We start from the raw sequence: 27,718 nt of genomic DNA, 5'->3' as shown, positions 1-27,718 counted from the left end.
CTTTCATTTTGAATAAGAGGTGGACGTAAAGGGAGATAAGATTTGAACTCTCTGAGAGGTCCATCTTATACAATGCAAGACTGCTCCAAGACTGCAGGTTTTCCTTGGAAAATGAAACTAAAGAGGGTTAAGACTTGGGGACATGAGACATAAGAGAGACCAAAGGATGAAGCTCCAAAGTAAAAGCAGGAGGATAAAGGGAAATCCTATATATTAAAGAGAGACCCTTCCCATCTTCTCTTCTTCTTTCAGACAGTGACTACCTGGTATTGCATCTTTACACCCCCTTATAGGAGATTATATGACTCTTCTCAGGAGTCCAAAGAAAAGACCTAGATATACTGACATTTGGAGGTCTCCCAATAAAATAGCTTTGTTCCCCCCCAATCACCATGCAGTGGAAGCCTTCCAGCTGAGAAGCCACCCATGCAGAGCTTCCAATTGGCTTTTGGTACTTCATTTGTTCAATGTGAGGCATTTTAAGGAAAGCATCCAATGTGAAAGACAGAGATCAAAACACAAAACAGGAACTTTGAGGAAATAGTATTGGAAACAGAAGGTTTAGGAAAAAGAAAAAAGGTCAGACCAAATTGTAGGTAATTATATTAAAGAAGTAAGAAAAGAATTATATCCATGACGTAAGATCAAGATGTCATAAAAAGGATCAGAAAAAGAAAGTACCCTGGAAATTTAAAATATAATTGTTTTAGGGCATTTAAATTAAAAAAAAAAAACACTATCTCAGGTTTATAGAAAATTTGCAAGTATAGTACAAAGAATTTTTTTCTTTGAACCATTTGAGAGTAAGTTGCTAGCTGCATCCCCTACCATGTTTGAAACTGTTCCTTTCAAAAAAGTATTTTGTACATAACTACAACACAGCCATCAAATTAGGGAATGAACTTTGATGCATTACCACCATCCAGTTGTCAGACCTTTCTCGTTTTGCCAGATGTGCAAATAATGTCCTTTTTGGTCAAGAGTACTGAGTTTGGGATCACATGTTTCATTTAGTTGGGAAGCCAGCCAGTGTTTCATGCAGTTTCAGTCTGACCTCCCCACCCTGTTTTGGGAGTAAACAAGGGTGTGTGTGCTCCCCGTGTGCTTCCCATAGCCCTTCTGTTAGTACCACCAGCCCTTCCACCAGCCAAGGGGACTTGTCTTCCTGGCATCGAACCCCTGGGCTGTGGCTCCCAGTATGTGCCTTCAGTGGCTCACTCCCCAGGGAGGTTCTCCACCCGTGAAATCCTCTTCCTCTTCTGAGTCCCCTCCCAAGCACACAGGCCCCGACCTGATCACTTTTCTTCCTTTCCTACCTGATTCCACGTGGATGTTTCCTATAGCCTTGGTTGTAGAAGAGTCTTTCTGCCAGTCCCCAGTTAGTGTTCAATGAGGTGATTCCACATGGAGATGTATTTTTGGTGTGTTTTTGGAGGGAGGTGAATTCCACTGTTCTCCTGCTTCACTACCTTGATCTCTCTTCAGTAAACTTTATTTTTTTTAGAGCAGTTTTAGGTTCAGAGAAAAATTGAGCAAAGTACAGGGAGTTCCCATATACCTCATGTCGCCCTACCGCACCCCCAAATCCTCTCCCAACTTCCCCTAGTGAGGACATTGCTGTGCCCTTTTTATTGCGATCTGTCAGGGAGCATGAAGTTTGTTTGTCCCATTACTGATGATGTTCATTCACTCTGATCACTCATGAAAGGTGACATCTGCCAAGATTTGCCTCAGAAGTGACTCCTTTTTTTTTGTAATTAGTATTTTTGTGAAGAGGAATTTTGAAACTATATAAATACCCCATTCCTCATTACACTTGGAATTCATTCATTTATGTTGTAAAGACTCATGGCTTTCTTTTTTTTATCCAATGGTTGTAATCTGTTGCTACTGTTGTTTATGTTGATGTTTAGAATGTCTCTGGTTAGGTCAGTGGAATCTCCTTCAAGCTGATTTCTGTGTCCTTTGATATGTCCCCATCATTTTTGGACACTTCTTTTTTCTTTTTTGTTTAATTGAAATGTAATTCACTAAAATTAAAAAAAATAATAATAATAAATAAAGTAAAAAAAAAAAAAGAAATGTAATTCACATACCATACCATAAAATTCACCCTTTTAAAATATATAGTTCAGTGGTTTCTATATATTTGCAGAGTCTTGGAGTCATCACCACTATCTAATTCCAGAACATTTTCATCACTCCAAAAAGAAATCTTGTATCTGTTAGCAGTTACTCCCATTTCCCTCCAATTCCTCCCAGCTGCTGGCAACCCACTAATTTACTTTTTGTTTCTGTGCCTATTTTGGACATTTCATATAAATGAAATCATGTAATCTGTAGGTTTTTGTATCTGCTTCTTTCAGTTACCATGATATTTTCAAGTTTCATCTATGTTATAGCATATAGCAATACTTTATCCATTTAAATTATCATACACTATTATATTCTGTTAATATATAATACCATGTTTTATTTATCCATTTATCAATTAATAGATCTTTGGATCATATTCAACTCTTGGTGTTATGAATAATGTTGTTCTGAGCATTCACAGATAAGTTTTTGTGTGAATGCATGCCAAAGCCTTTGACTGTGTGGATCACAATAAACTGTGGAAAGTTCTGAAAGAGATTGGAATACCAGACCACCTGACCTGCCTCTTGAGAAATCTGTATGCAGGTCAGGAAGCAACAGTTAGAACTGCACATGGAACAACAGACTGGTTCCAAATAGGAAAGGGAGTATGTCAAGGCTGTATATTGTCACCCTGCTTATTTAACATATATGCAGAGTACATCATGAGAAACACTGGACTGGAAGAAGCACAAGCTGGAATCAAGATTGCCAGGAGAAATATCAATAACCTCAGATATGCAGATGACACCACCCCCATGGCAGAAAGTGAAGAAGAACTAAAGAGCCTCTTGATGAAAGTGAAAGAGGAGAGTGAAGAAGTTGGCTTAAAGCTCAACATTCAGAAAACTAAGATCATGCCATCTGGTCCCATCACTTCATGGGAAATAGATGGGGAAACAGTGGAAACAGTGTCAGACTTTATTTTTTTGGGCTCCAAAATCGCTGCAGATGGTGATTGCAGCCATAAACTTAAAAGACGCTTGCTCCTTGGAAGGAAAGTTATGACCAACCTAGATAGCATATTCAAAAGCAGAGACGTTACTTTGCCAACAAAGGTCCGTCTAGTCAAGGCTATGGTTTTTCCAGTGGTCATGTATGGATGTGAGAGTTGGACTGTGAAGAAAACTGAGTGCCAAAGAATTGATGCTTTTGAACTGTGGTGTTGGAGAAGACTCTTGAGAGTCCAACCAGTCCATTCTAAAGGAGATCAGTCCTGAGTGTTCGTTGGAAGGACTGATGCTAAAGCTGGAACTCCAGTACTTTGGCCACCTCATGTGAAGAGTTGACTCATTGGAAAAGACTCTGATGCTGGGAGGGATTGGGGGCAGGAGGAGAAGGGGACAACAGAGGATGAGATGGCTGGATGGCATCACCGACTCGATGGACATGAGTTTGAGTGAACTCCGGGAGTTGGTGATGGACAGGGAGGCCTGGGGTGCTGCGATTCGTGGGGTCGCAAAGAATTGGACGTGACTGAGCGACTGAACTGAACTGATGTTTTCATTTCTCTTGGAAATAAGCCTAGGGGTGGAATAGCTATGCCATGTGGTTAATTCCTTTTTACTTTTTGAGGAACTGCCAAACTGTTTTCCAAAGTTGCCACACCATTTTACTTTCTTCCCAGCTGTGTGTGAGGGTTTATGTTTCTCTCCATCCTCATCAAAGTTCTTATATTTTTTCTACTTCAGCTTTAGAATCAGACGTTTTCCCATGGAGCCCTTGCTCCTTTTAGTGAATAACAATATTTATAAATCAAACCTGGTGCTAGGTATGCTCATTGCTACATGGAGTGGAGGTGGGGATCTGCTGCTCCAAGGTTCTTTGAATATATGTGTACACACACAAACACACTTTTTATTGCCAGAAATATGTCTATTGAATACAAAAACTGTGTTTACTTACTACTATAAGTATGCTTATTGAAATCCATGAGCTCAAACTGACAACTCGGATTCCAAACCAACACTGCAGGGTTCTTTGTATTTTCCTCTTTTTCCACATGTACATTGCAGTGTTCTTTCTAGTTCTCAGTTTTCCCCCGTTTTAACCCCTTCTCCACCAGTGAGAAACCTTCTTCCTATTACCCTTATGTGTCATCGCTTATCTGATGCATCCCTCTGCATGTAATCTGTGCCCTATCACTGTCTTCTCCCTTTGGTCCTTCCAGTTCTGCTCAGGCAGTGACCTGCCACCCTGGACTGCCCTCTTATATCTCCTCCTCACCCTTCCTGCATGTGAAGCCATCTTACCCACTGTGCTGTCTCTCTGCCAGACCATCCCCTTCATGTGGACGCCTTCCTCACCTCTCTGGGACTCTTAACAACCCACGCTGGGCTGTGCTGCACAGGCAGTTTCCTTCCTTCTTGGGGCTGTGACACATTATGCTGGGCTACCCCTATGTAAGGACATCTGCTTGCCACACTTGGGCTCTGACTCCCCCCATACACAGATGCCCTCTTCATCTGCTCCCTATTTATTGAACTGTTAATAATTTTTCCCCTTTATTTTTATTTTTTCAACCTTTTAAAGTAACTGTAAATTCACAGGACATTGCAAAAATAGTATAGTTTTTGTGTATCCTTCATGTACAGTTTTTTTTTCATTTGTTACATCTTATGCAACTAGAGAAAATATAAAATCCAGGAGATTAGTATTTTATTTGTCCATTCATCGGTTGATAGATATTTTGGTTGTTTCTACCCTTTTGCTCTTATGAATAATGCTGCTGTGTGCATATTCATGAGTGTATATAGTTCTGTCCCGTTTATCACAGGCAGATTTGTGTAACCACCATGGCAATTTAAGATACAGCACGATTCTGTCACCACAGATATCTCCCTTGTGCTTCTCCTTTATAGTCATGTGAATTCTTCTCTCTCCACTGTCACATATTTAATGACTTCTTAAAATTAAAAACATTATTACAAGTCACAGGAAGAGAAGAGCTGAGCAAGGATAGAGATAAACCATGTTATGTTCATGAATGGGAAAACTTAATATCATTATCAATCCTGAAGAAGGGGCAGGCTACGAATTCTAATTTCTGAAGGTTGATTTTATTGGCACTTTCTTCCATCGGGCACCATTGCTGAGTCTTGGGGCCCTTGGGGCAGTTTTTCCTTCAGCTCCTGGCTTTATGCAGAGAGCCCAGTCTGGCCCTCTGTAATGCAGAAACCTCTAGAAGTTTACAGCCCGTGGTTCCCATCGTACTTTCTAGCTTTCAGATCCTGGGTCCGAAGGTTGCTGTCTAGTTTTGTAACCTCTGTGACTGCTGCCCTTCAGTTCTCACTCATTGCTGTGGCTTGATCGCTTATTTGTTAATGGCATATTTCTCTTTCTTGGTTTTGAATTTCACTGTATGAACTCTTTAAAAATAATGTGTTTTATCTAGAATTTCTGTACTCAAAGTAGAAAGGAATGTTTTCCACCACAAGCTCAGTACAGTTTTTTTCCTTTTCTTTTGAAAAATTTCAAGCCTGTAGAAAAGTTGAAAGAATAGTATAATGAAGAATGTACAGTGAAAGAATAGTACAGAAATATCCATCACCAGGTTCATCAATTTCTACCGTTTTGCCTCTTTCTTGAGCACTTTTCTCCTCTCCCCCTCACCCTTGCCAGTCACTCACACTGACATTCACATATTTTTTTTCCTGAATTATTTGAAAGTTAGTTGCAAATAACGTAACTTCTTCCCCAAATAGATACAGTAGGTGTCTCCTAAGAGTAAAGACATTCTCCTACAAAATTTAAATACTTATCACATCCAGGAAAATGATTATTTATTCATTGTATCACTAATGTATAGTCCAAATTCTCCTGATTATCCCTTAAATGTCATTTTTTTGCTGTGTATTTTATATGTATACTTCCTTGATCCAGTTAGTATTCATGCATAACATTTGGTTATTTCATTTCTTTAGTCTGTCTCAACTCAGAATTGAATACACTGAATTTTTTGAAGAATTCAGGACAGTTTTCTTAGAATGCGTCACATTCTACATTTGTCTAATTTTTCATGATTGAATTCATATTGAACAATTTGAGAAAGAATACCTTGTAGGTAAATGTTTTAAATTTATCGTATCACATCAGGAGATGCATATTGTCAGCTTGTTAAACTGTTGGTGATCCTAAACTTTTTCATTTGGTTAAGGGAGTGATTACTGCATCTTTTCACTGTAAATGTCCATTTTGTCCCTTGGGACTAATAAATCATCTATAGAATGATATTTTGAGGCATTGTGAAAATTTTCTTCCCCACTGTTTACCTAAAGGTTTTGGGTATCCATTTTTGATGCTTGCCTGAATCAGTAGTTATAATTGGAGTTCAGTACAATTTCTTGAATGGCTGTTTATACTGTTTGTTTATTTCACAGGTGTTTATGAAATAGGTGCCACATTAGGTTCTGTGACAGTTACATGGTGAACACTGTCTAGCGGGTGTCTTGGGATTATAGCTCAGGGATGGAGCATTTGACTGCAGTTTAGTGGGTGCCTTGTGGTGTCTATGGTGTGGTGGGAGAGACTGACATTAATCAAATAATCACACCAATGTATATTTATAATAAGACTGTGATAATTATTACAAAGGGAAAGGTAAGGGTGCTTTGAGAGATTATAAGGAGATATCACCTTTTCTAGGGATTCAGGGAAGACTTCTTGTGAAAGTAGTATTTGAGTTAAGAACTAAAGATGTAGAGTTGGCCAAAAAGTTCCTTCAGGTTTTAAATAAAAATAGAAGACACATTTTACATTTTCACCAGGAAATTTATTGAGTAACATATTCACTGTTTAGTTCTACTACCCTTTGCCATTTTTTCTGGCAACTTGATAATTCCGTCTTCTCAAAACTTTATCTCTTTGAGTAAATAACTGTTCCAGGTGCCTTTTACAGTCTTCTGGGGAATTAAAATTTTTTCCATTAAGAAAGTTTTGTAAAGACTGAAATAAATAGAAATTCAAAAGTGCACTATCTGGTGAATATGGCAGGTGAATCAGGACTTCCCAGCCAAGCTGTAACAGTTTTTGCCTTGTTGTTCAGTTACTCAGCTGTGTCCAACTCTTTGTGACCCCATGGACTGCAGCATGCCAGGGTTCCCTGTCCTTCACCATCTCCCAGAGCTTGCTCAAACTCCTGCCCATTGGGTTGATGATGCCATCCAACCATCTCATCCTCTGTCATCCCCTTCTCCTCCTGCCTTCATTCTTTCCCAGCATCAGGTTCTTTTCTAATGAGTCGGCTCTTCACATCAGGTGGCCAAAGTATTGGAGCTTTAGCTTCAGCATCAGTCCTTCCAGTAAATATTCAGGATTGGTTTTCTTTAGGATTGACTGGATTGACTGGTTTGCAGTCCAAGGGACTTTCAAGAGTCTTCTCCAACACCACACTTCAAAAGCATCAATTCTTCAGCATTCAGCCTTCTTTATGGTTCAACTTTCATGTCCATACGTGACTACTGGAAAAACCATGACTCGGACTATACAGACCTTTGTTGGCAAAGTGAGGTCTCTGCTTTTTAATAATGGCTTTCTAGGTTTGTCATAGCTTTTCTCCCAAGGAACAAGTGTCCTTGCTCCTAGTTTTTGCCTAGTCATCAAAGAAACATTCACTCTTATGTTGTCCTGATGGAAGATTATGTGCTTTCTGTTGACTAATTCTGGATGTTTTTCACTGAGTACCACTTTCATTTGGTCCAAATGGGAACAGTACTTGTTGGTTCATTGTTTGGTTTTCCGGAAGGAGTAGAAGATTACCTTCCAATCCTACTATATACATGATATCACTTTCTATGGATGAAAACCATCTTTGGTGTGGTTAGTGGTCCATTTCTCTTGCCCCACGATCTCTTCCATTCCATACTATTGTACAGTATTCACTTTTCATCACCCATCACGATTTGTTTTAAAACCATAACGTTTTATGTTTTAAGTAGAGAATCACACACAGAAGTACAGTCAGGAAAGTTTTCATTTACCTTATGTGGAACCCAAACATTAAAGTGATTAACATTACCAAGCTGGTACAAATGATTTTCAAGGCTTTATTTGGATATTTTGAATATGCTGGTTTATCTCCTGTGTGGTATTAACATTTATTGTTCTCAGTTAATGCCTCATTTTGATTGACATCAAGTTCAACTGATCTACCTGACCATGGAGCACCATCCAGCGAGAAAGCTCCAGCCCGGAACTTCACCGACCACTTCTGATATGATTGATCAGTCATAGAGCCTTCTCCGTATACCGCACAAATCTTTTTTTGCATTTCAGTTGTGTTTTTATCTTTCTTGAAATAATAAAGCGTAGTATGCCAAAAATGTTACTTTTCCCCTTCCATCTTCAATGTTATAATGTTTTCCCCAAAATTCACCAATTTTGATTTTTTTTTTTTTTAAGTGCACTTTGATATGACAGCTGTCACAATACAATTTAACAAAATTGTTTCAAATGAAGTTTACTGGAGTGGGTTGCCATTTCCTTCTCCACAGGAACTTCCCAACTCAGGGATCGAACCCAGATCTCCCACATTAGAGGCAGATTCTTTAACCTCTGAGCCACCAGGGAAGCTAAATGAAGTTAAAGACAACTAAGTACTACTAGAGCCATCTTAGGGAAAAAACTGATAAAACTTTTTGGCCCACTATTTTGGCAAGGAGTGTGTGTATTGGAGACAGATAAAAGGTCTCAAAGAGAAAAGGAGCATGAGACATTGAAGAAGTGTATATTCAAGTAGGGTTCCAGCACAAAGCATAGTGTCTGCATATAATAGGTGCTCAGTAAATATTAGTGGAAGGGAGGATAGGACTGAAAATTAGCCTGTGTAATCACTGTTGCTAGATTATTTATTTTATAATAAAAGGATCAACTCCAAGGCTTAAAAACTTTAATAATTACTGATGAAGCATTTATCATGCATGAAACAGTATTTTAAATGTGTAATCTATGTTAATTTATTTAATCTTTAGGTATGTACTGTTATTACTCAGTTTTGCAGATGAAAATTAAGTCACAGATAATTTGAATACTAGACTTCCCAGGTGGCTCAGTGGTAAAGAATTGGCCTGCCGCTGCAGGAGACACAAGAGATGTGGTTTCAATCCTTGGGTCGGACAGATCCCCTGGAGAAGGAAATGGCAACCCACTCCAGTATTCTTGCCTTAGAAATTCTATGAATAGTGGAGACTGGCAGGCTACAGTCTACAGGATCAAAAAGAGTCGGACACAACTGAACAACTGAGCATGCACGCAGGCACAAATTGAATAAGTTCCCTAAGGTCAAGTAGTTAGTAAGTGAATTAGAAACTAGGATTAGAAGTTGGACGGTCTAGTCCTAGAGTTTATGTTCTTGTCCATTATGCTGTAATTCTTACTATTGCTTAAAGTATAAACACTACCTTTCTCAAATTTACATTCCAGGGCTTCCATAATATAATGCCTGTCACTACAGCTGTGTCCTGCTGTTACCCATGTAAATAAATCCTTGTTCCAATTTCACTGATTCCTCAATAATTGCCCATTCCTAGTATGTCTCTCCCTGTTTGAAATTTCACTTGTGCATCTTCCCATGTAGAAGACTATTACAATTTTATCCATCCTTCCAGACCCAGCTCAGATCCATAAATAATGCCTTCCTTGACCATCCAGACTGATGAGCTGGTCCATTTCTTGAAATTTTATAGTACTTTCTCTGTAATACTGACCTGTTAATTTTGACAGATTAATCATTTCGTTTCTTGCGCTGTGTTGTTATGAAAATCATTTTGATTACTATTTAAATTTTCTCATTTAGCATTGTTTATCATTAAGTAAATGATAAGATTCTTGATGTTAGGGATCGTATCTGAGACTTCAGTTGATCCCGGTGCCCTGCATACAGTAGATGCACTGCCAGTATGTTGATCTGATTGTTTCTGTGGCTCAGCTATTGTAAATAATGCTGCAGTGAACATGGAGGTGCAGACGCTCTTCCAGCTAGTAATTTTATTTTCTTTGGATGTATACCCAGCAATGAAATTACTGGATTATATGGTGGTTATACTTTTAATTTCTTAAGGAGCTTCCATACTTTCTGTAGTGTCTGTATCAGTTTGCATTTCCACCAATAGTACACAAGGATTCTCTCTTCTCCACATTCTCACATTCTCACCAACATTTATTATTTGTTTTCTTTTTTGATGATAGCCATTCTGACAGGTGTGATGATATCTTTGTGGTTTTGATTTGCATTTCCATGATGATTGGTGATGTTGAGCATTTTTTCATGTACCTGTTGGCCATCTTATGTCTTCTTTGGAAAAATATCTTTTCAGATCCTCTACCCACTTTTAAATGTGGTTGTTTATTTTTTTGATGTTGAGCTATATGAGTTCTTTGTATATTTTGGATATTTACCCCTTGGTGGATATATCATTTGCAAGATCTTCTCCCAGTAGGCAGCCTTTTTGTTTTGTTGATAGTTTCTTTTGCTGGGCAGTCTTTTTAGTTTGATGTAGTTCCATTTGTTTATTTTCACTTTTGTTTCTCTTGGCTAAAGAGCCATATCCAAAGGAATATTGTTAAGGCTGATGTCAAAGAGTATATTACCTATGTTTTCTTTTAGTTTTATGGCTTCAGATCTTATGTTCAAGTATTTTTATCTATTTTGAGTTTTTGTATATGGTGTGAGAAAGTAGTCCAGTTTGATTCTTTTGCATGTAGCTGTCCAGTTTTCCCAACACCATTTATTGGAGAGCTGTCTTTTCCCCATTCCCTTTGCTATAGGTTAATTGTCCATACAAGTGTGGGTTTTTTTCTGAGTTCTGTGTTCTGTTCCATTGATCTATGTGTCTGTTTTTGTATGAGTGCTATACTGTTATAATTACAGTAGCTTTGTAGTATAGTTTGGCATCACAGAGTATGTTATGGGGTAGTTTTTAAATAGTGATCTAATCAATCACCTTATTAGTAATCAGTTTGTTCATATTTTCTATTTTTTATGATTTAGTGTTGGTAGGATGTATGTGGCTAGAACTTTATTCATTTATTCTGAGTTGTCCAATTTATTAGAATATACTTATTCATAGTAGTCTGTTATGCTCCTTTGTATTTCTGTTTTATCAGTTGTAATATCTATAAATTATATTTTAATAATTGGGAGTATAATAAAGTTTGATCTTTTTTCTAGATTTAAATAAGTCTCTTGAGTGGTGTTTTCTCACCGATGGAGAATTACTTCCAAGCAGAAGCTTACAACCTGGACAAGGTGTTAGATGAATTTGAACAAAACGAAGGTGAGGATTTAGTTTGGTGACACTATTTGAATGTATTTATGATACAGAAAATGTGGGATTATAAGAGGATGCAGTACTAAAACAGAGAAAGTTGGGTCCAATGCCTTATTTATGATAGTATTATATATTAACATTCAGAGGAAGAACTAACATTTTTTTAGCCCTATGTGCCAGATACTATGGAGAAGGCAATGGCACCCCACTCCAGTATTCTTGCCTGGAAAGTCCCATGGATGGAGAAGCCTGGTAGGCTGCAGTCCATGGGGTCGCAAAGAGTCGGACACAACTGAGTGACTTCACTTTCGCTTTTCACTTTCATGCATTGGAGAAGGAAATGGCAACCCACTCCAGTGTTCTTGCCTGGAGAATCCCAGGGACGGGGGAGCCTGGTGGGCTGCCGTCTATGGGGTTGCACAGAGTCGGACACTACTGAAGCGACTTAGCACAAGCCAGATACTAAGCTAACCCATAACCCTAGGCTAACTCCTGATTCATGTAAATTTGAAACCTATTATTTTGGGATTTTATTAGATGTATGTAGTTGGGCTTTATAAATATGAAGTGGAAAGTGTATTGTCCTTTCAGTTTGGATCATTTATACAAGTATCTTCTCACTCTCTTCTCTGGTTTCTTCCCTGCTTGTATCACAGTTTTTTGTCATCTCCACAAATGTTACACTTAATCATGTGAATACTCTAGAATACCACTGACTCTCATTAATAAAATTATAGTTCTTTACCTCGGTCTCTTTGCAACTTTTGTAGGTTCTAGTAGAATATTTTCTATATAGTTGATTTGCAAAATATTCCTGTTGAGTCAGTAAAAATTGTTGCTTTAGTTGAAATATAGTGTTTGCTTACCAAAAATAACTCCTTTAAAAGGAGAATGATTTCAGAAGCCACATTTTTTGCAACTGTGCTGATCATTTGTTTTGAACTTTTTCTTTTTTTTAATTTGTGGTTGCTCTGGGTATTCATTGCTGTGTGTGGGCCTTCTTTAGTTGTGGCGAACAGAAGCTGCTCTTCACTGCAGTGGCTTCTCTTGTTGAGGAGCACAGGCTCTATGCATGTGAGCTTCAGTAGTTTCAGCATGCAGGCTCTGTACGTACGGCTCATGGGCCCAGTCTCTCTGCAGCACGTGGAATTCTCCTGGACCAGGAATTGAATTCATGCTCCCTACATTGGCAAGCAGACTCCCATCTACTGTACCATGAGGGAAGTCCTGTTTTGAACTGTTTTTTAAAAATCTCTGTTGTTGCTGTTTAGTCATTCAGTCGTGTCTGACTCTTTGTGACCCCATGGACTGTAGCATGCCTGGCTTCACTTGTCTCCTGGAGTTTCCTCAGATTCATGTCCCTTATGTTGGTGATGCCATCCAACCATCTCATCCTCTGTCACCCCATTCTCCACTTGCCCTCAGTCTTTCCCAGCATCAGGGTCTTTTCCAATGAATTGTCTCTTTGCATCAGGTAGCCAAAGTATTGGAGCTTCAGCTTTGGTGTCAGTGAATATTCAAGGTTGATTTCCTTTAGGATTGACTGGTTTTATTTATCTCCTTGCTGTCCAAGGGACTGTCAAGAGTCTTCTCCATCATCACAATTCAAAAGCATCAATTCTTCAGTGATCAGCCTTCTTTATGGTCTAACTTTCACATCCATACATGACTACTGGAAAAACCATAGCTCTGACTATCTGTACCTTTGTTGGCAAAGTTATATCTCTGCTTTTTAGGTTTTAAATGCTGTCTAGGTTTGTCATAGCTTTTCTCCCAAGGAACAAGTGTCTTTTTCGTGGCTGCACTGCACCGTGGCTGCAGTGATTTTAGAACCCAAGAAAAGAAAATCTGCCCCATTTCTATTTTTTCCCCATCTATTTGCCATAAAATAATGGGACTAGATGCCATGATCTTAGTTTTTTGAGTGTTGAGTTTTAAGGCAGCTTTTTCAGTCTTCTCTTTCACCCTTATCGAGAGGCTCTTTAGTTCCTCTTAACTTTCTTGTCATTAGAGTGATATCGTCTGCATATCTGAGGTTATTGATATTTCTCCTAGGAATCTTGATTCCAGCTTGTGATTCATTCAGCCTGGCATTTTGCATGCTGTGCTCTGCATAGACGTTAAATAAGCAGGGTGATAATGTACAGACTTGACGTACTCCTTTCCCGATTTTGAACCAGTCCATTGTTCTGTATCTGAATTAACTGCTGCTTCTTGACCCGCATCCAGGTATCTCAGGAGGCAGGTAAGGTGGTCTGGTATTCTCATCTCTTTAAGAATTTTCTACAGTTTGTTGTAATCCACACAGTCAAAGACTTATGTGTAGTCAATGAAGCAGAAGTAGATGTTTCTTTGGAATACCCTTGCTTTCTCTGTGATCCAGTGGATGTTGGCAATTTAAACTCTGGTACAGCTGTGTATCTGGAATTTCTTGATTCATGTACTGCTGAAGCCTACCTTAAAGGATTTTGAGCATTATCTTTCTATTTCTAGTATGTGAAATGAGTGCAATTGTACGGTAGTTTGAACATTCTTTGGAATTGCTGTTCTTTGGGATTGGAATGAAAACTCTTTTCCAGTCCTGTGACCACTGCTGAGTTTTCCAGGCAGTTTGCTAACATATTGAGTGCAGCACTTTCATAGCACCATCTTTTAGGATTTTAAATAGCTCTGTTGAATTCCATCACCTCACTAGCTTTGCTCATAGTTAGACTTCTTAAGACCCATTTGACTTCACACTCCATGATGTCTGGCTGTAGATGAGTGACCCCCACCATCATGATTATTCTGATCATTATGATCTTTTTTGTTTAGTTCTTCTGTGTATTCTTGCCATCTCTTAATCTCTTAAAGGAAGTACATGTTACCAAATCTCAAGTCTCTGCTAGCCCAAATTTGGGGAACTCAGGATTTAACATTTAGCAGTCAGAGTATATTAATCCCATTCTCCAGGCAATCTGAATTTTTTTTATGGCTTTTGCAATCTGACCTTTCTAGCTTCTTTTCACTGCATTCTTACAGTAATTCTTTTTTCACCTCAAGCTGATTTACTTAATTGCTCTTTCAGATTCTTATGCTTGGGGCTGTACTTTTCCTTTTTTCTCTTTTATATATGTCCTGTTTCCGAGTTTATGTAAAATTGTCTTTGAAGCCCAGCACATATCCTCCTGCTTCCATGAATTCAAGTTTGCTGCATCAGCCTGTGAAATATCTTTGTACTAAATTTATTTTCTACTACTACATAGTAGTTTTCAAATACTTAATCTATTATATACTGCTAGTTAGATATTCATGTTTGCTGTATCTATTTCTTATTTTTCCGGCTAGATTATGTACTTTTTGGAAGCCAGAGCTATCATTTAATCTCATATGCCTCAACCTCAATGCTTTTACTGTGGTATCACTTAGCATGTTTTTATTGTGTACCTACTGCATATTTATCAGCATGTTTTTATTGTGTACCTATTACATATCAAGTGCTCTGCAAAGCTAGGACTAACACTGATGGGAAGAAATGGTTTCTGCCTGAAAATGTTAGGTAAATCATTGCAGTTCAGTGTAATAAGTGCTTTGATAGAGATACGAACAAAGTGCTAAGGAAACCTTAAAGATTAATGTTGCTACTACAGGAAGGGGCTTCCCTGAGAGCAAATCGTATCTATGTAATTTCAGGGCTGTGATTATCAGATTTACTCTAGGAAGAAAGCAGGAAAGGCAATAGTTGCAAAGTGCTTTGTTTCTTACTTCTCTAATTAGACATACACATAGCACTATAACTTGGGAAAGTAGCTATCATAGTTATGATCTATTAAAAAATAAACTTTAAATGAAATTTTGATTATTGATAGAGTATAAAAACGTTGATTTAATATGGCAAATGCAGAATTTCTGCCAAATTTCCTCAGTATAATTATGAACCTAAGAAATAATGTAACATGGTTATAAGCAGAATTTCACATACTGTAGGAAACTTTTAAACTTGTTATAGACAAATTTCAAATATATACAAAAGTAAATAGAATAATAGAATAGTATAATAAATTCCTGTGTACTCATTACACAACTTCAGTAGTAATTGACATGCTGCCATTTTTCATTTATATATCTTCATTTATTCCTTTCTCCCTGCTTCATTTTTTTTTTTTTTACAGATTTTTAAAGGTAAAATTTATACATTAATTGTATAGATCTTAAATGTACAGTTTTGGCCAAGAGATATATCCATATAACCCACATCTTAGTCATAATGTAGATTATAGAACTTTCTGTCTCCACAGAAAATTCCTTTGTTTCTTTTCCACTCTATTACTATATCCTCATCACTGTTCGATTTGTTTTTCACTTTAGATTAGCTCCTACCCCATACTGTGCTTAGCTTATGCAAGGCCTACCCGATTACTGCACTCCCCTGCTCAGCTCAAAGGACAGCCTGCCAATCACTTTAATTATGTTAACTAGATTGAAGTAGAATTCTTTCGTTGTTTGAAATGTTCTGAGATATTACCATTTGGTGATATATAATTCAGAGAACTGTCTTAAATGTTTTCTTTTATCCTTAGCTAAAAATCAGAACCTTCATATCCTAGGAATATTCTGTTTTCACATATCCTAGGTAGATTTTACTTTCAGAGAATATTTGCAAGTGTATTTCAATAGCTTAGTCCTAGCCTTATCAGTGTTACCAACAAACTTACTGTAATTATTTATTTTTTCAGATGAAACCGTTTCTCCTATTTTATTGGATACAAAGTGGAATAAGATTCTAGATCCCTCTTCTCGTCAGCTGTCATTTAACTCTGCATTGACCAGTGTGAATGAACCTACAGTTTCTGAGTCACAGCCACAACTGAAAGTCTTCTCTCTGGCTCATTCAGCTCCTCCTAACTCAGACGGAGAGGACCACTGTGCTAATGGACAAGACTATAGTCTGAATCCAGAGATCAACACAATGTGGATTGATGAAAATGCGGTTACAGAAGACCAGTTAATTAAAAGGAACTGTAATCGAGATGATCAATGCAGTACTATCGAAGTGGGAGAGAAGAAATGTGGAAACCTAGCTTGTCTGCCAGATGAGAAGAACGTTCTTGTTGTAGCTGTCATGCATAACTGTGATAAAAGGACATTACAAAGCGATTTGCAGGATTGTAATAATTATAATAGTCAGTCCCTCAAGAATGCTTTTAGCTGTTCACTGGATAATGAAAACAGACAAACTGATCAGTTTAGTTTTAGTATAAATGGGTCCACTGAAAAAGATATGAACTCAGAGAAACAAATGGATCCATTGAATAGACCAAATGCAGAGGGGGATTCTGATAAGTATATATGTACTACTTCTGATAATCTAGCCAGTGTTTGTTCCCCTTCACAGTTACAGGATGATGAAAATATAGATAGAGACCCCTCCATGTCTGTGATTACAAGCTTAACACTAGATTCAGTAATCTCATCCCAGCGAACAGAGGAAGGTCCTGATGTAAAGCAAGAGGACTCTACCCCAGATGAGGTTCTCACTGGCAAAACCAGCTCTCCTAGGACAGACCTGGGGAGTCCAAACTCCTTTTCTCACTTGAGTGAGGAGATTTTGATGAAAAAAGAGCCATCAGAGGAGAGGACAACTGAAGAATCCACCCAGTCTGCTTTACCTTTACTTCTCAAAACTGACATGCCTAGTGGGTCTGGCAGGGATGATAACTCTGAACAGGTTTCAGATTGTCTTGTGCCCAGTGAGGGTAAAGCTGATGACAAGGAAGGTTGTAAACATGAAGAAATTCTTGGCACTAAAGAACTTCTTAATATGACAGAGCATTTCTCTGAATCTCAGGAGATGACTAACTGGAAATTGACTAAACCAAACAAGATGAATGACAGCCAAGTAAAAAAAGATAATGAGAAGTTCCTGCAGATGAATCAGCCTGAAGACACCTGTGATGATAGTGGAGAGTGTGATAGAATGGCAGAAGCAGGTCTAGATTTAAAAGGAACTTGCATGAATGAAAGTGAAGGATGTGATTTCTCCACTGTTATGGATACACCAGCAGCAAATTCACTATCTAATTGTTGTGATTCCTATGGAATGCAGAGCCCAGTTGTTTGTTTTGTTCCAAAGACTTTACCCTCCAAAGAAGATTCAGTAACAGAAGAAAAGGAAATAGAGGAGAGCAAGTCGGAATGCTACTCAAATATTTATGAACAGAGAGGAAATGAAGCCACAGAAGGGAGTGGACTACTTTTAAACAGCACTGGTGACCTAACGAAGAAAAACTATTTACACGATTTCTGTAGCCAGGTTCCATCAGTGCTTGGGCAATCTTCCCCCAAGATAGTAGCAAACCTGCAATCTATCAGTGTTCCTTTTGGTGGTGCAAGACCCAAGCAACCTTCTAATCTTAAACTTCAAATTCCAAAGCCATTATCAGACCATTTACAAAATGACCTTCCTGCGAACAGTGGAAATACCGCTAAAAACAAAAATGATGTTCTTGGGAAAGCAAAATTAGGGGAAAACTCAGCAACCAATGTATGCAATGCCTCTTCGGGAAACATCTCTATTGCTGATACAAATGGGGACCATTTAGAAAGTTATGAATCTGGGATATCCAGTAGACCGTGCCTTGCATTAGCTCCAGAAAGCCCAGATAATGATCTCAGAGCTGGTCAGTTTGGAATTTCTGCTAGAAAGCCATTTACCACTCTGGGTGAAGTGGCTCCAGTGTGGGTACCAGATTCTCAGGCTCCAAACTGCATGAAATGTGAAGCCAGGTTTACATTCACCAAAAGGAGGCATCATTGCAGAGCATGTGGGAAGGTAAGTTGTGTGTGTCAGGAATCTGGCACGTGCATTTTACAACGCTCAATTAAAACTTAATAAAGGTAATATAAGGGAGCATGCTTAAGGCTGAGGTGAGATTACAGATAGCTTTTGAATATACAGTTCTAGTAAATTTCCAAATGAAAAATGGCCTCGCTGATTCTTAGTGTTTATATAATTTTCTTGTTGTTGTGAAGATTTAAGCCAAATCAGTTTTCATGAAGAGATGAGAACTGCAGAAGTGGTAACTTTGATTTCTATATTGATACTTGCTTAATGGAATAGCTTGAAATGAGGAAGTTATTCTTTTGAATAAGATTTTAAGAAATTTAAGAAATGTTTATAATTGACTTTGTATTTTTTAATTCTTGAGTAAATTGAATGTTATACTTGGAATCCATCCCAGTTTTTACTATAGAATTTTTGCCATTGTACTAGACATTCTGGAACTCTCTGTACACATATTTTTGTCTTTTCCCCCCATATAACTTTGACTCAAAAGACTTGAAAGCTGTAGATCCTTGTGACAATGTAATGAGGATAATGATATTCCTTAGTTCTCCCAAAATTCTGTTAGCTAGTGACACATCACTATACTAGTATTTCTTTAAGCAAGAACTATAAACAAGGAGGAAATAGGATTTTGTATTTTTTAAAGGAATGTAAGGTTTGGTGTCAGGTCTGGATTTGAACTTCAGCTTTATTACTATTAACTATATAACTTTATTAAGCTTTGTGTGCATGCTAAGCTACTTCTGTTGTGTCTGACTCTGTACGACCCTGTGGACTGTAGCCTGCCAGTCTCCTCTATCCATGGGATTCTCCAGGCAAGAATATTGGAGTGTGTTGCCATTTCCTTCTCCAGGGGATCTTCCCAACCCATGGATCAAACCCATGTCTCTTACATCTCCTGTATTGGCAGCAGGTTCTTTACCACTAGTGCCATGTGCCAAGTTTGTCATAAGAAAACAAACCAAAAGATAACTTTCACTGGGCTGCTCTGAAGATTAAATGAAATTACATGTAGTAGTAAGTGCTCAGTAAATGACCTCTGTTTCTCTTCTTGCCTGATTTACTGGTCTGTCTGAATTAATTAGATTGCCGTCAACTTCAAGGGACAGACTATCTGGCTATCAGTGACTCAAAGAAAAATAACATTTATTTCGCATAACAAGAAGCCTGATAATAGAGACTCTGCTGTGTCTGGGTGTAGAGTCAGGGTTACTGAAGTTCTCTTGGTCTTCCCTTCATGGTCTGAATATAATGTGGCACAGCTTTAAGCATCAAGTCCAACCTGACGATTTCCTAAGTACAGAGAAGCTGGTCAGTGGCAAAAAAGCCTATTTCTCTTGCTGCCCTCTCATCAGAAAGGAAAGAAACCCCAGCAACTTCTTTCAATTTATTGGCCACTTCTAAACCACAGGCCCAATTTAGACCAATGACTGACAACAGGGAACAGAATTGCCAGGATTGGCAAAGATCAATCGTGATTCACCCCCTGGGGCTGAGCCAGTATGGCAGCATTAGCTCCAGAAAGCTCAGATAATGAAAAGAATATTAAAAAATACAAAATCCTATTTCCTCCTTGTTTATAGTTCTCACTTAAAAAAACCTAGTATATTGATGTGTTACTAGCTAACAGAATTTTGAGAGAACTAAGGAATATCAATTATCCTTATAACGTCACAAGGATCAATAGCCTTCAACTCTTTTTTGAGTCATAGTTACATGGGAGGGGGGGGAGACAAAAATATGTGTACAGAAAGTTCCAGAATATCTAGTACAATGGCAAAGGAAAAGGGGAAGAATGGTTCTTGGGTGGACATTCAACAAGGGCTACTATAAAGTCATAGAACAAATGAACCAAATAACGGGGAGAAGAAAGTTGTTAAAATTGTGACTGGTCTGTTAGTCTCTGATTATTAAAATTTGAAGAAAATAATGTGTCTAATTCCTAAATATTTCGCAATCTGAAGTAAACCTGTGGTCAGTAGCCTGAACAGTTAGTTTTCTGTTAGGGGATTAGAGGCATCATTTTTTTTTGTTTCTGTTCTGTGTTTTGCTTACTGTGTGTAAAACTTTGTGAAAATTTTGCTTTCTTAAGCAAATAATAAAAATGCTTTTGTTCCAGGCTAGCATATTCAGATGTAATGACTTAATAGGTAATTTAGGTGGATTCAGAAAGAAAATGGTGGCATAAAAATGCACATAAGCTGAAAAATTACATGGAATTTTTGCTGAGTGGAATTTGTAGAATTTATAAATTTATCATTCACATGGATTATGGATTCATATTCCATCTTTTTTTCTTTCCATCTTCATTTTCCTCAGGGATATTCTGAGGATTGTTGAGATAATGTCTGTAAAAATCCTTGAGCGAATCAGAAGAAAGGGGCTTATAAATGTGGGTATAGTTTTTCTAGACAGTAAATTAATCAAATGATACTTGGAAGATAGCTGGAAAAATACCCTAAGCAATGTGATTTTGTAAAATAGTGTTTGCTGTCAAAAAAAGAAGTTTAGTTTGTACCATTCTAATATTTCTACTATCCAGTAATTTCCAATACTTTTTTAACTTAATATCTATAGGCAATAAGTTTTCCTTACTGTAACAAGCATATATTAAGCATCTACTGTATGAAAGTTTCTGGGCTAAGTGCTGGAGATTCGGAGATAGAATGTATGACCCCATAGAGTTTATAATCAGAAGGATTGATTTCAGTGAGTGAGGAGTATCTGGATTTCCTGTAGTTTTGCAAAAATCCTAAAAAAAAATAGTGAACTGCTGATCTGAGTAGAAAATTGGACCATCACATACAATTTATAATACAGTATTTTAAGAGGCAGTTATGTGTGTTTTATATTCGTTCTCGTCTTGTAAAATGGGTGGTTAATTTTTTCCTACTTAACAGATCAAGAATTAGAGGCTCAGAGAGGTCAAGGAATATATCCAAGGTCACACAGCTTGAAAGTGGGAGAGCCACCTTTGGAGGAAAAGCTAGGACTCTTTCCTTCCATCATAACTGCTTCTCCTAGCATGTCTCCTCATTTATAATAGCAGTATGAACAAAATGCTTTAGAAACAGTAAGATAAAAAAAAAAAAAAAAAGAAACAGTAAGATAGGGGAGCTTAATTTTTCCAAGAATGGAAGAAGGAGTCAGGAAAATTGTAATACAAAAAGCAACCATTTGGGCCTTCTCTGGTGGTCCAGTGGTTAAGACTCCTCTGTGTTTCTGCTGCAGGGGTCTTAGGCTCCGCCCCTGGTGGAGGAACTAAGATCCCTCGTGCTAATCCCGCATGCTGCCCTGTGAGCATACCGTACCCCCCCCTTCTGCCCCCTGCTAAAAGATAAAATGACTATTTGGAGAAGGAGATAAGAAAGTGGATATAATTTATGGATCAGAATTCTAAAGTATGTGAAGAGAATGGGATCACAGCAGAGCACAGGTGGAGAATTAGCAATAGGAAAAGGGAAATCATTTTACAGACGAATAGGCTGTGATAAAAATACACTTGAATATAGGAGTTAATAGAAAATTGTGGGAAATTGTTTAGCAAAGCTTAGGGCATATATTCAGCTCTTGATGAGTAGTATTACAGATATTGTTACATTTATCTTGATATATTGTCATTAAGAAGAATATAATTATATTGAATTTAGGAAGGTATTAAAATATTGCAGTTTATTTCTATATTGTTAGAGTGGACATCAAAACACCTGGATTCCATTCTTGTCTTCATTGTTAATTGGAAAACTATGTCATGCTCTAAAATGCTTAGCAAATGGGTTTTGTTTTATGATTTCTTGCAATATTAATTCATATAATTGTTCCATATAGCAGCATAATCTTTACTTCTCCTGTATGATAAGTGATAAATTACAGAATAGAAAGTATACAGAAGAGAGTTTCTTGCTGGTCCAGTGGTTAGGACTTGGGGCTTTCACTGCTGTGGCCCCAGGTTCAATCTCTGGTTGGGAAACTAAGATCCTGCGAGCTGTGCAGCGAGACCAAAAAAAAAAAAAAAAAAAAAAGAGTACAGAGAATTTCTTCCTTGCAAAGTTCTAATGATCATTTTAATCTAATGAACTTAGCCCTTTAAGTTCAAATGATCATTGTTATTATATACCTATGTTTATTTCCTGTGGAAAACACTGAATCTAGTAGATCATGGTTATTCATCCTCTGTCATGTTCCATTTGCCATAAATATTTTGACCCCTTTTATTTGATTATTTGACTTGAAAGGCCTAAAGGAAGCTACTGAGTTTAAGAGTACAGGAAAGAGTTTTTTGAAAGTGGAAAAGAATTTCTAAAAGAAAAAAAAGTTTTTTCTTTTATTTGGTCATTCACAAGGTTTTATCACACTTTATCCATTACCATCAGTGATGTGGCTGGTTGTTATTTATGAGATTCTAGCTGCCTGGAAAATCCCATGGATGGAGGAGCCTGGTAAGCTGCAGTCCATGGGGTCTCTAGGAGTCGGACACGACTGAGCGACTTCATTTTCACTTTTCACTTTCATGCATTGGAGAAGGAAATGGCCATCCAGTCCAGTATTCTTGCCTGGAGAATCCCAGGGACGGGGGAGCCTGGTGGGCTGCCATCTATGGGGTCACACAGAGTCAGACACTACTGAAGCGATGCAGCAGCAGCAGCAGCTGGTTAATGACTGTTCTGTCTACTAAAATAGACATGAAAATAGCCTTTAAAAGTTCTTGACTGATACAATGTAGATACTGTGTATTTGTTTAGAACAGTATGCAAGTTGAGAATAGCATTTTTTTTTTAAACACTTCTACTATATACTAGGCTTATCTGGTCTAAACTAAGCATAGTTCTCTGAGATACAGTTAAAGAGGAGAAAAGTGCCTCAGAAAGTAGAGTTTATAAGCAAGAGTGTATGGATTTCAACACAAATTTATTCAGTTCCAAAGCCCCTTGCTCTTTTTACCACACTGGACATAGTAGCAAAATTTATCAGTATTTGGATTGCTTACTAGAAATCTAAGTGATTGTCCTTGGGTGAACATCAGTTTTGGATAGTGGTAAAGGACTGGTGGAAACAGTGTCAGACTTTATTTTTTTGGGCTCCAAAATCACTACAGATGGTGACTGCAGCCATGAAATTAAAAGACACTTACTCCTTGGAAGGAAAGTTATGACCAACCTAGATAGCATATTCAAAAGCACAGACATTACTTTGCCAACAAAGGTCCGTCTAGTCAAGGCTATGGTTTTTTCCTGTGGTCATGTATGGATGTGAGAGTTGGACTGTGAAGAAGGCTGAGTGCCGAAGAATTGATGCTTTTGAACTGTGGTGTTGGAGAAGACTCTTGAGAGTCCCTTGGACTGCAAGGAGATCCAACTAGTCCATTCTGAAGGAGATCAGCCCTGGGATTTCTTTGGAAGGAATGATGCTAAAGCTGAAACTCCAGTACTTTGGCCACCTCATGCGAAGAGTTGACTCATTGGAAAAGACTCTGATGCTGGGAGGGATTGGGGGCAGGAGGAGAAGGGGCTGACAGAGGATGAGATGGCTGGATGGCATCACTGACTCGATGGACGTGAGTCTGGGTGAACTCCGGGAGTTGGTAATGGACAGGGAGGCCTGGCGTGCTGGGATTCATGGGGTCGCAAAGAGTCGGACACGACTGAGCGACTGAACTGAACTGAAAGGACTGGGAATTTGAAAGGAAGACAAAAATGCTAAGTGATTGGTGCTATCAGTGGATAGGAGAGTATAGCAAAGATAGCAGGATTTTAGGTTTTACTTCACTATTAGGTCTTGGACTACAAATCAAGAAAAGAATAATGTGGGTGCCAGGTCATAGAATGAGGAGAGATATACCACTCCAGTTTACTCACTATTTTTTCCACATTAATTGACTTTAACAGTATAACTCAAAATTGATGGATTTTTACTATGTTTGGATAGATAGTGATTTGAATAGACAGACCACAGAAGAGGAATGTAGGAGAGGCAGAATGGAAAGAACACTGGAATGGGTATGGAACAGCTCTAGGCTTCAGTTTCCTCTGCTGTAAAAGGAAGGGATTGCATAGATTTTATTTCCTTGCAGCTCTGAAATCTTGTGTGAACTTCTGTGTTTAAAAAAGAAAGAAAAGGAAATGATAAGGTTTGTGCTAGCACTGATTTATCTCTGTAAAGTTATTATTAAGCATACTTGATTAGCCAAGGTCACTTTGTGGGAAAAATATGCCATTAAGCATTTTGTAATGTGCTGTGCTGGAAGTGTGTTTTCTGGAAGTCATCTTAGTTTGACTGGAATGCTGCTTATTACAGTACCACTTAATGGGCTATACTAGGGATTGTATTTTGCAATTACTGTTCCTTTTTATTCATTTTCAATAGTACTAATACCTTGACACGCAAATGATCATCACATATAGTTTAAAGCAGATAGGTTGATGACATATATAACATCAAAATGGCATATTGAAAACTGATCTAGATTATTTTTAATATAGTTCTAGAAAGGTACCTCCCTCTACACAGTGGGGATTATAGGTATTTAATGTATACAGAACATTTCTAAATGTAATTACAAAATTTTATGTTTTACATAAATTTATATTTATGAAAGTGATCCATGTATAATGAACATTTCTAAATGTAATTACAAAATTTTTTTTTTTAATTTTATTTTATTTTTAAACTTTACATAATTGTATTAGATTTGCCAAATATCAAAATGAATCCGCCACAGGTTTACATGTGTTCCCCATCCTGAACCCTCCTCCCTCCTCCCTCCCCATTCCATCCCTCTGGGTCGTCCCAGTGCACCAGCCCCAAGCATCCAGTATCGTGCATCGAACCTGGACTGGCAACTCATTTCATACATGATATTTTACATGTTTCAATGCCATTCTCCCAAATCTTCCCACCCTCTCCCTCTCCCAATTTTATGTTTTACATAAATTTATATTTATGAAAGTGATCCATGTATAATGAACATTTCTAAATGTAATCACAAAATTTTGTTTTATATAAATTTATATTTATATAACATAAATATAAGTTTATATAATTTATATGTTTATGTATAAAATGGCACACTACAGTTAGTATTTAACACCATACTTTTAATTTGAATTACTGTTCCACAGTAGTTATGAGTAATTTTGTCTATAAAGATATGTAAAAGAACTATATAATAATATTTTGATATCTTTGTCTTTATAGCATATTTTTAAGTGAAAAATATTTTAAAGAATTAAAATAATTTTTCAAATTTGAAATTGAAAATAAAACACATTTTTAGTTGAGAAGAAGAGGCTTGGTACTATTTTTGTTTTAAACAGAGTAATATTTATATGTTTAAAGATGGCAATCTTCTACCTACTTTTACAAATCCCGAGTCCCTAATTCAGCTCCCTGGATATACCCACTTTATGCCAGCAAATTTGGAAAACTCAGCAGTGGCCACAGGACTGGAAAAGGTCAGTTTTCATTCCAATCCCAAAGAAAGGCAATGCCAAAGAATGCTCAGACTATCGCACAATTGCACTCATCTCACACTAGTAAAGTAATGCTCAAAATTTTCCAAGCCAGGCTTCAGCAATATGTGAACCGTGAACTTCCTGATGTTCAAGCTGGTTTTAGAAAAGGCAGAGGAACCACAGATCAAATTGCCAACATCCGCTGGATCATAGAAAATGCAAGAGAGTTCCAGAAAAACATCTATTTCTGCTTTATTGACTATGCCAAAGGCTTTGACTGTGTGGATCCCAATAAACTGTGGAAAATTCTGAAAGAGATGGGAATACCAGACCACCTGATCTGCCTCTTGAGAAATTTGTATGCAGGTCAGGAAGCAACAGTTAGAACCGGACATGGAACAACAGACTGGTTCCAAATAGGAAAAGGAGTTCGTCAAGGCTGTATATTGTCACCCTGTGTATTTAACTTATATGCAGAGTATATACCATGAGAAACGCTGGACTGGAAGAAACACAAGCTGGAATCAAGATTGCTGGGAGAAATCTCAATAACCTCAGATATGCAGATGACACCACCCTTATGGCAGAAAGTGAAGAGGAACTCAAAAGCCTCTTGATGAAAGTGAAAGTGGAGAGTGAAAAAGTTGGCTTAAAGCTCAACATTCAGAAAACGAAGATCATGGCATCCAGTCCCATGAATTCATGGGAAATAGATGGGGAAACAGTGGAAACAGTGTCAGACTTTATTTTTCTGGGCTCCAAAATCACTACAGATGGTGACTGCAGCCATGAAATTAAAAGACGTTTACTCCTTGGAAGGAAAGTTATGACCAACCTAGATAGCATATTCAAAAGCACAGATATTACTTTGCCAACAGAGGTTCATCTAGTCAAGGCTATGGTTTTTCCTGTGGTCATGTATGGATGTGAGAGCTGGACTGTGAAGAAGGCTGAGCACCGAAGAATTGATGCTTTTGAACTGTGGTGTTGGAGAAGACTCTTGAGAGTCCCTTGGACTGCAAGGAGATCCAACCAGTCCATTCTGAAGGAGATCAGCCCTGGGATTTCTTTGGAAGGACTGATGCTAAAGCTGAAACTCTAGTACTTTGGCCACCTCATGCGAAGAGTTGACTCATTGGAAAAGACTCTGATGCTGGGAGGGATTGGGGGCAGGAGGAGAAGGGGCTGACAGAGGATGAGATGGCTGGATGGCATCTCTGACTCGATGGATGTGAGTCTGGGTGAACTCCGGGAGTTGGTGATGGACAGGGAGGCCTGGCGTGCTGGGATTCATGGGGTCGCAAAGAGTCAGACACAACTGAGCGACTGATCTGATAGTTGGTTTACAATATTACATTAGTTTCAAATGTATAACATAGTGATTCAGTGTTGTAATAGATTATACTCTTTTTTGTTTTCTGACTGTGGGATGTTAGTTCTCGAACATGGATTGAAACCACACCCGTGACAGTGAAAGTGTAGAGTCCTAACCACTGGACTGCTGGGGAATTCCCTATATTCTATTTAAAATTATTAAAATAATGACTGTGTTTCTCTGTAGTGTATACTGCATCCTTGTACCTTATTTATTTTATGCATAGTGGTTTGTATTGCTGCCTCTCAATCCTCTATTTCTATCTTGCCCCCCACTTCCCTCTCCTCAGTGCTAACCACTAATTTGTTCTCCTTATCTGTGAGTCTGTTTGTTTTGTTATATTAATTTGTTTTATATTTTAGATTTCATATATAGAGTTTTGTCTTTCTCTAACTCTTTTCACTAAGCATAATACTCTCTAAGGTCCATCCATGTTGTTGTAAATGGCAGAATTTCATTCTTTTTAGTGGTTGAGTGATATTCCAGTGTGTGTGTGTGTGTGTGTGCACGTCACATGTGTCCAACCATGCATGCACGTGCCCTACATATTCTTTGTCCATTCTTCTGTTGATGAACATTTAGGTTGTTTCCATATCTTGGCTCTTGTAAATGATGTCATGATGAACACAGAAGTCCATATCTTTTTCAGTTAACTGTTTTCATA

The 27,718-nt window shown here is 37.9% G+C and overlaps 1 protein-coding gene across 6 annotated transcripts in view; it reads left to right on the top strand.

The window, feature by feature from the left end:
• ZFYVE9 (zinc finger FYVE-type containing 9) overlaps window positions 1-27,718 on the top strand; it is a 169,767-nt gene that overhangs the window by 64,838 nt on the left and 77,211 nt on the right. For 5 of the 6 annotated variants that reach the window (XM_055585900.1, XM_055585899.1, XM_055585898.1 and 2 more), the window contains exons 3-4: window positions 11,303-11,408; window positions 16,118-18,213. In XM_055585900.1, the coding sequence (XP_055441875.1) occupies window positions 11,339-11,408; window positions 16,118-18,213 (2,166 nt within the window). In that variant the 5' untranslated portion in view covers window positions 11,303-11,338. The remainder of the gene's footprint in view (window positions 1-11,302; window positions 11,409-16,117; window positions 18,214-27,718) is intronic. The other variant, XM_055585901.1, reaches the window with a different exon arrangement.

This window comes from Bubalus kerabau, chromosome 6 (genome assembly GCF_029407905.1).
Source record: "Bubalus kerabau isolate K-KA32 ecotype Philippines breed swamp buffalo chromosome 6, PCC_UOA_SB_1v2, whole genome shotgun sequence".
Classification (NCBI taxonomy): domain Eukaryota; kingdom Metazoa; phylum Chordata; class Mammalia; order Artiodactyla; family Bovidae; genus Bubalus; species Bubalus kerabau.
Note: the sequence above shows the minus strand (reverse complement) of the source record. Positions and strands in the feature narration are given on the sequence as shown.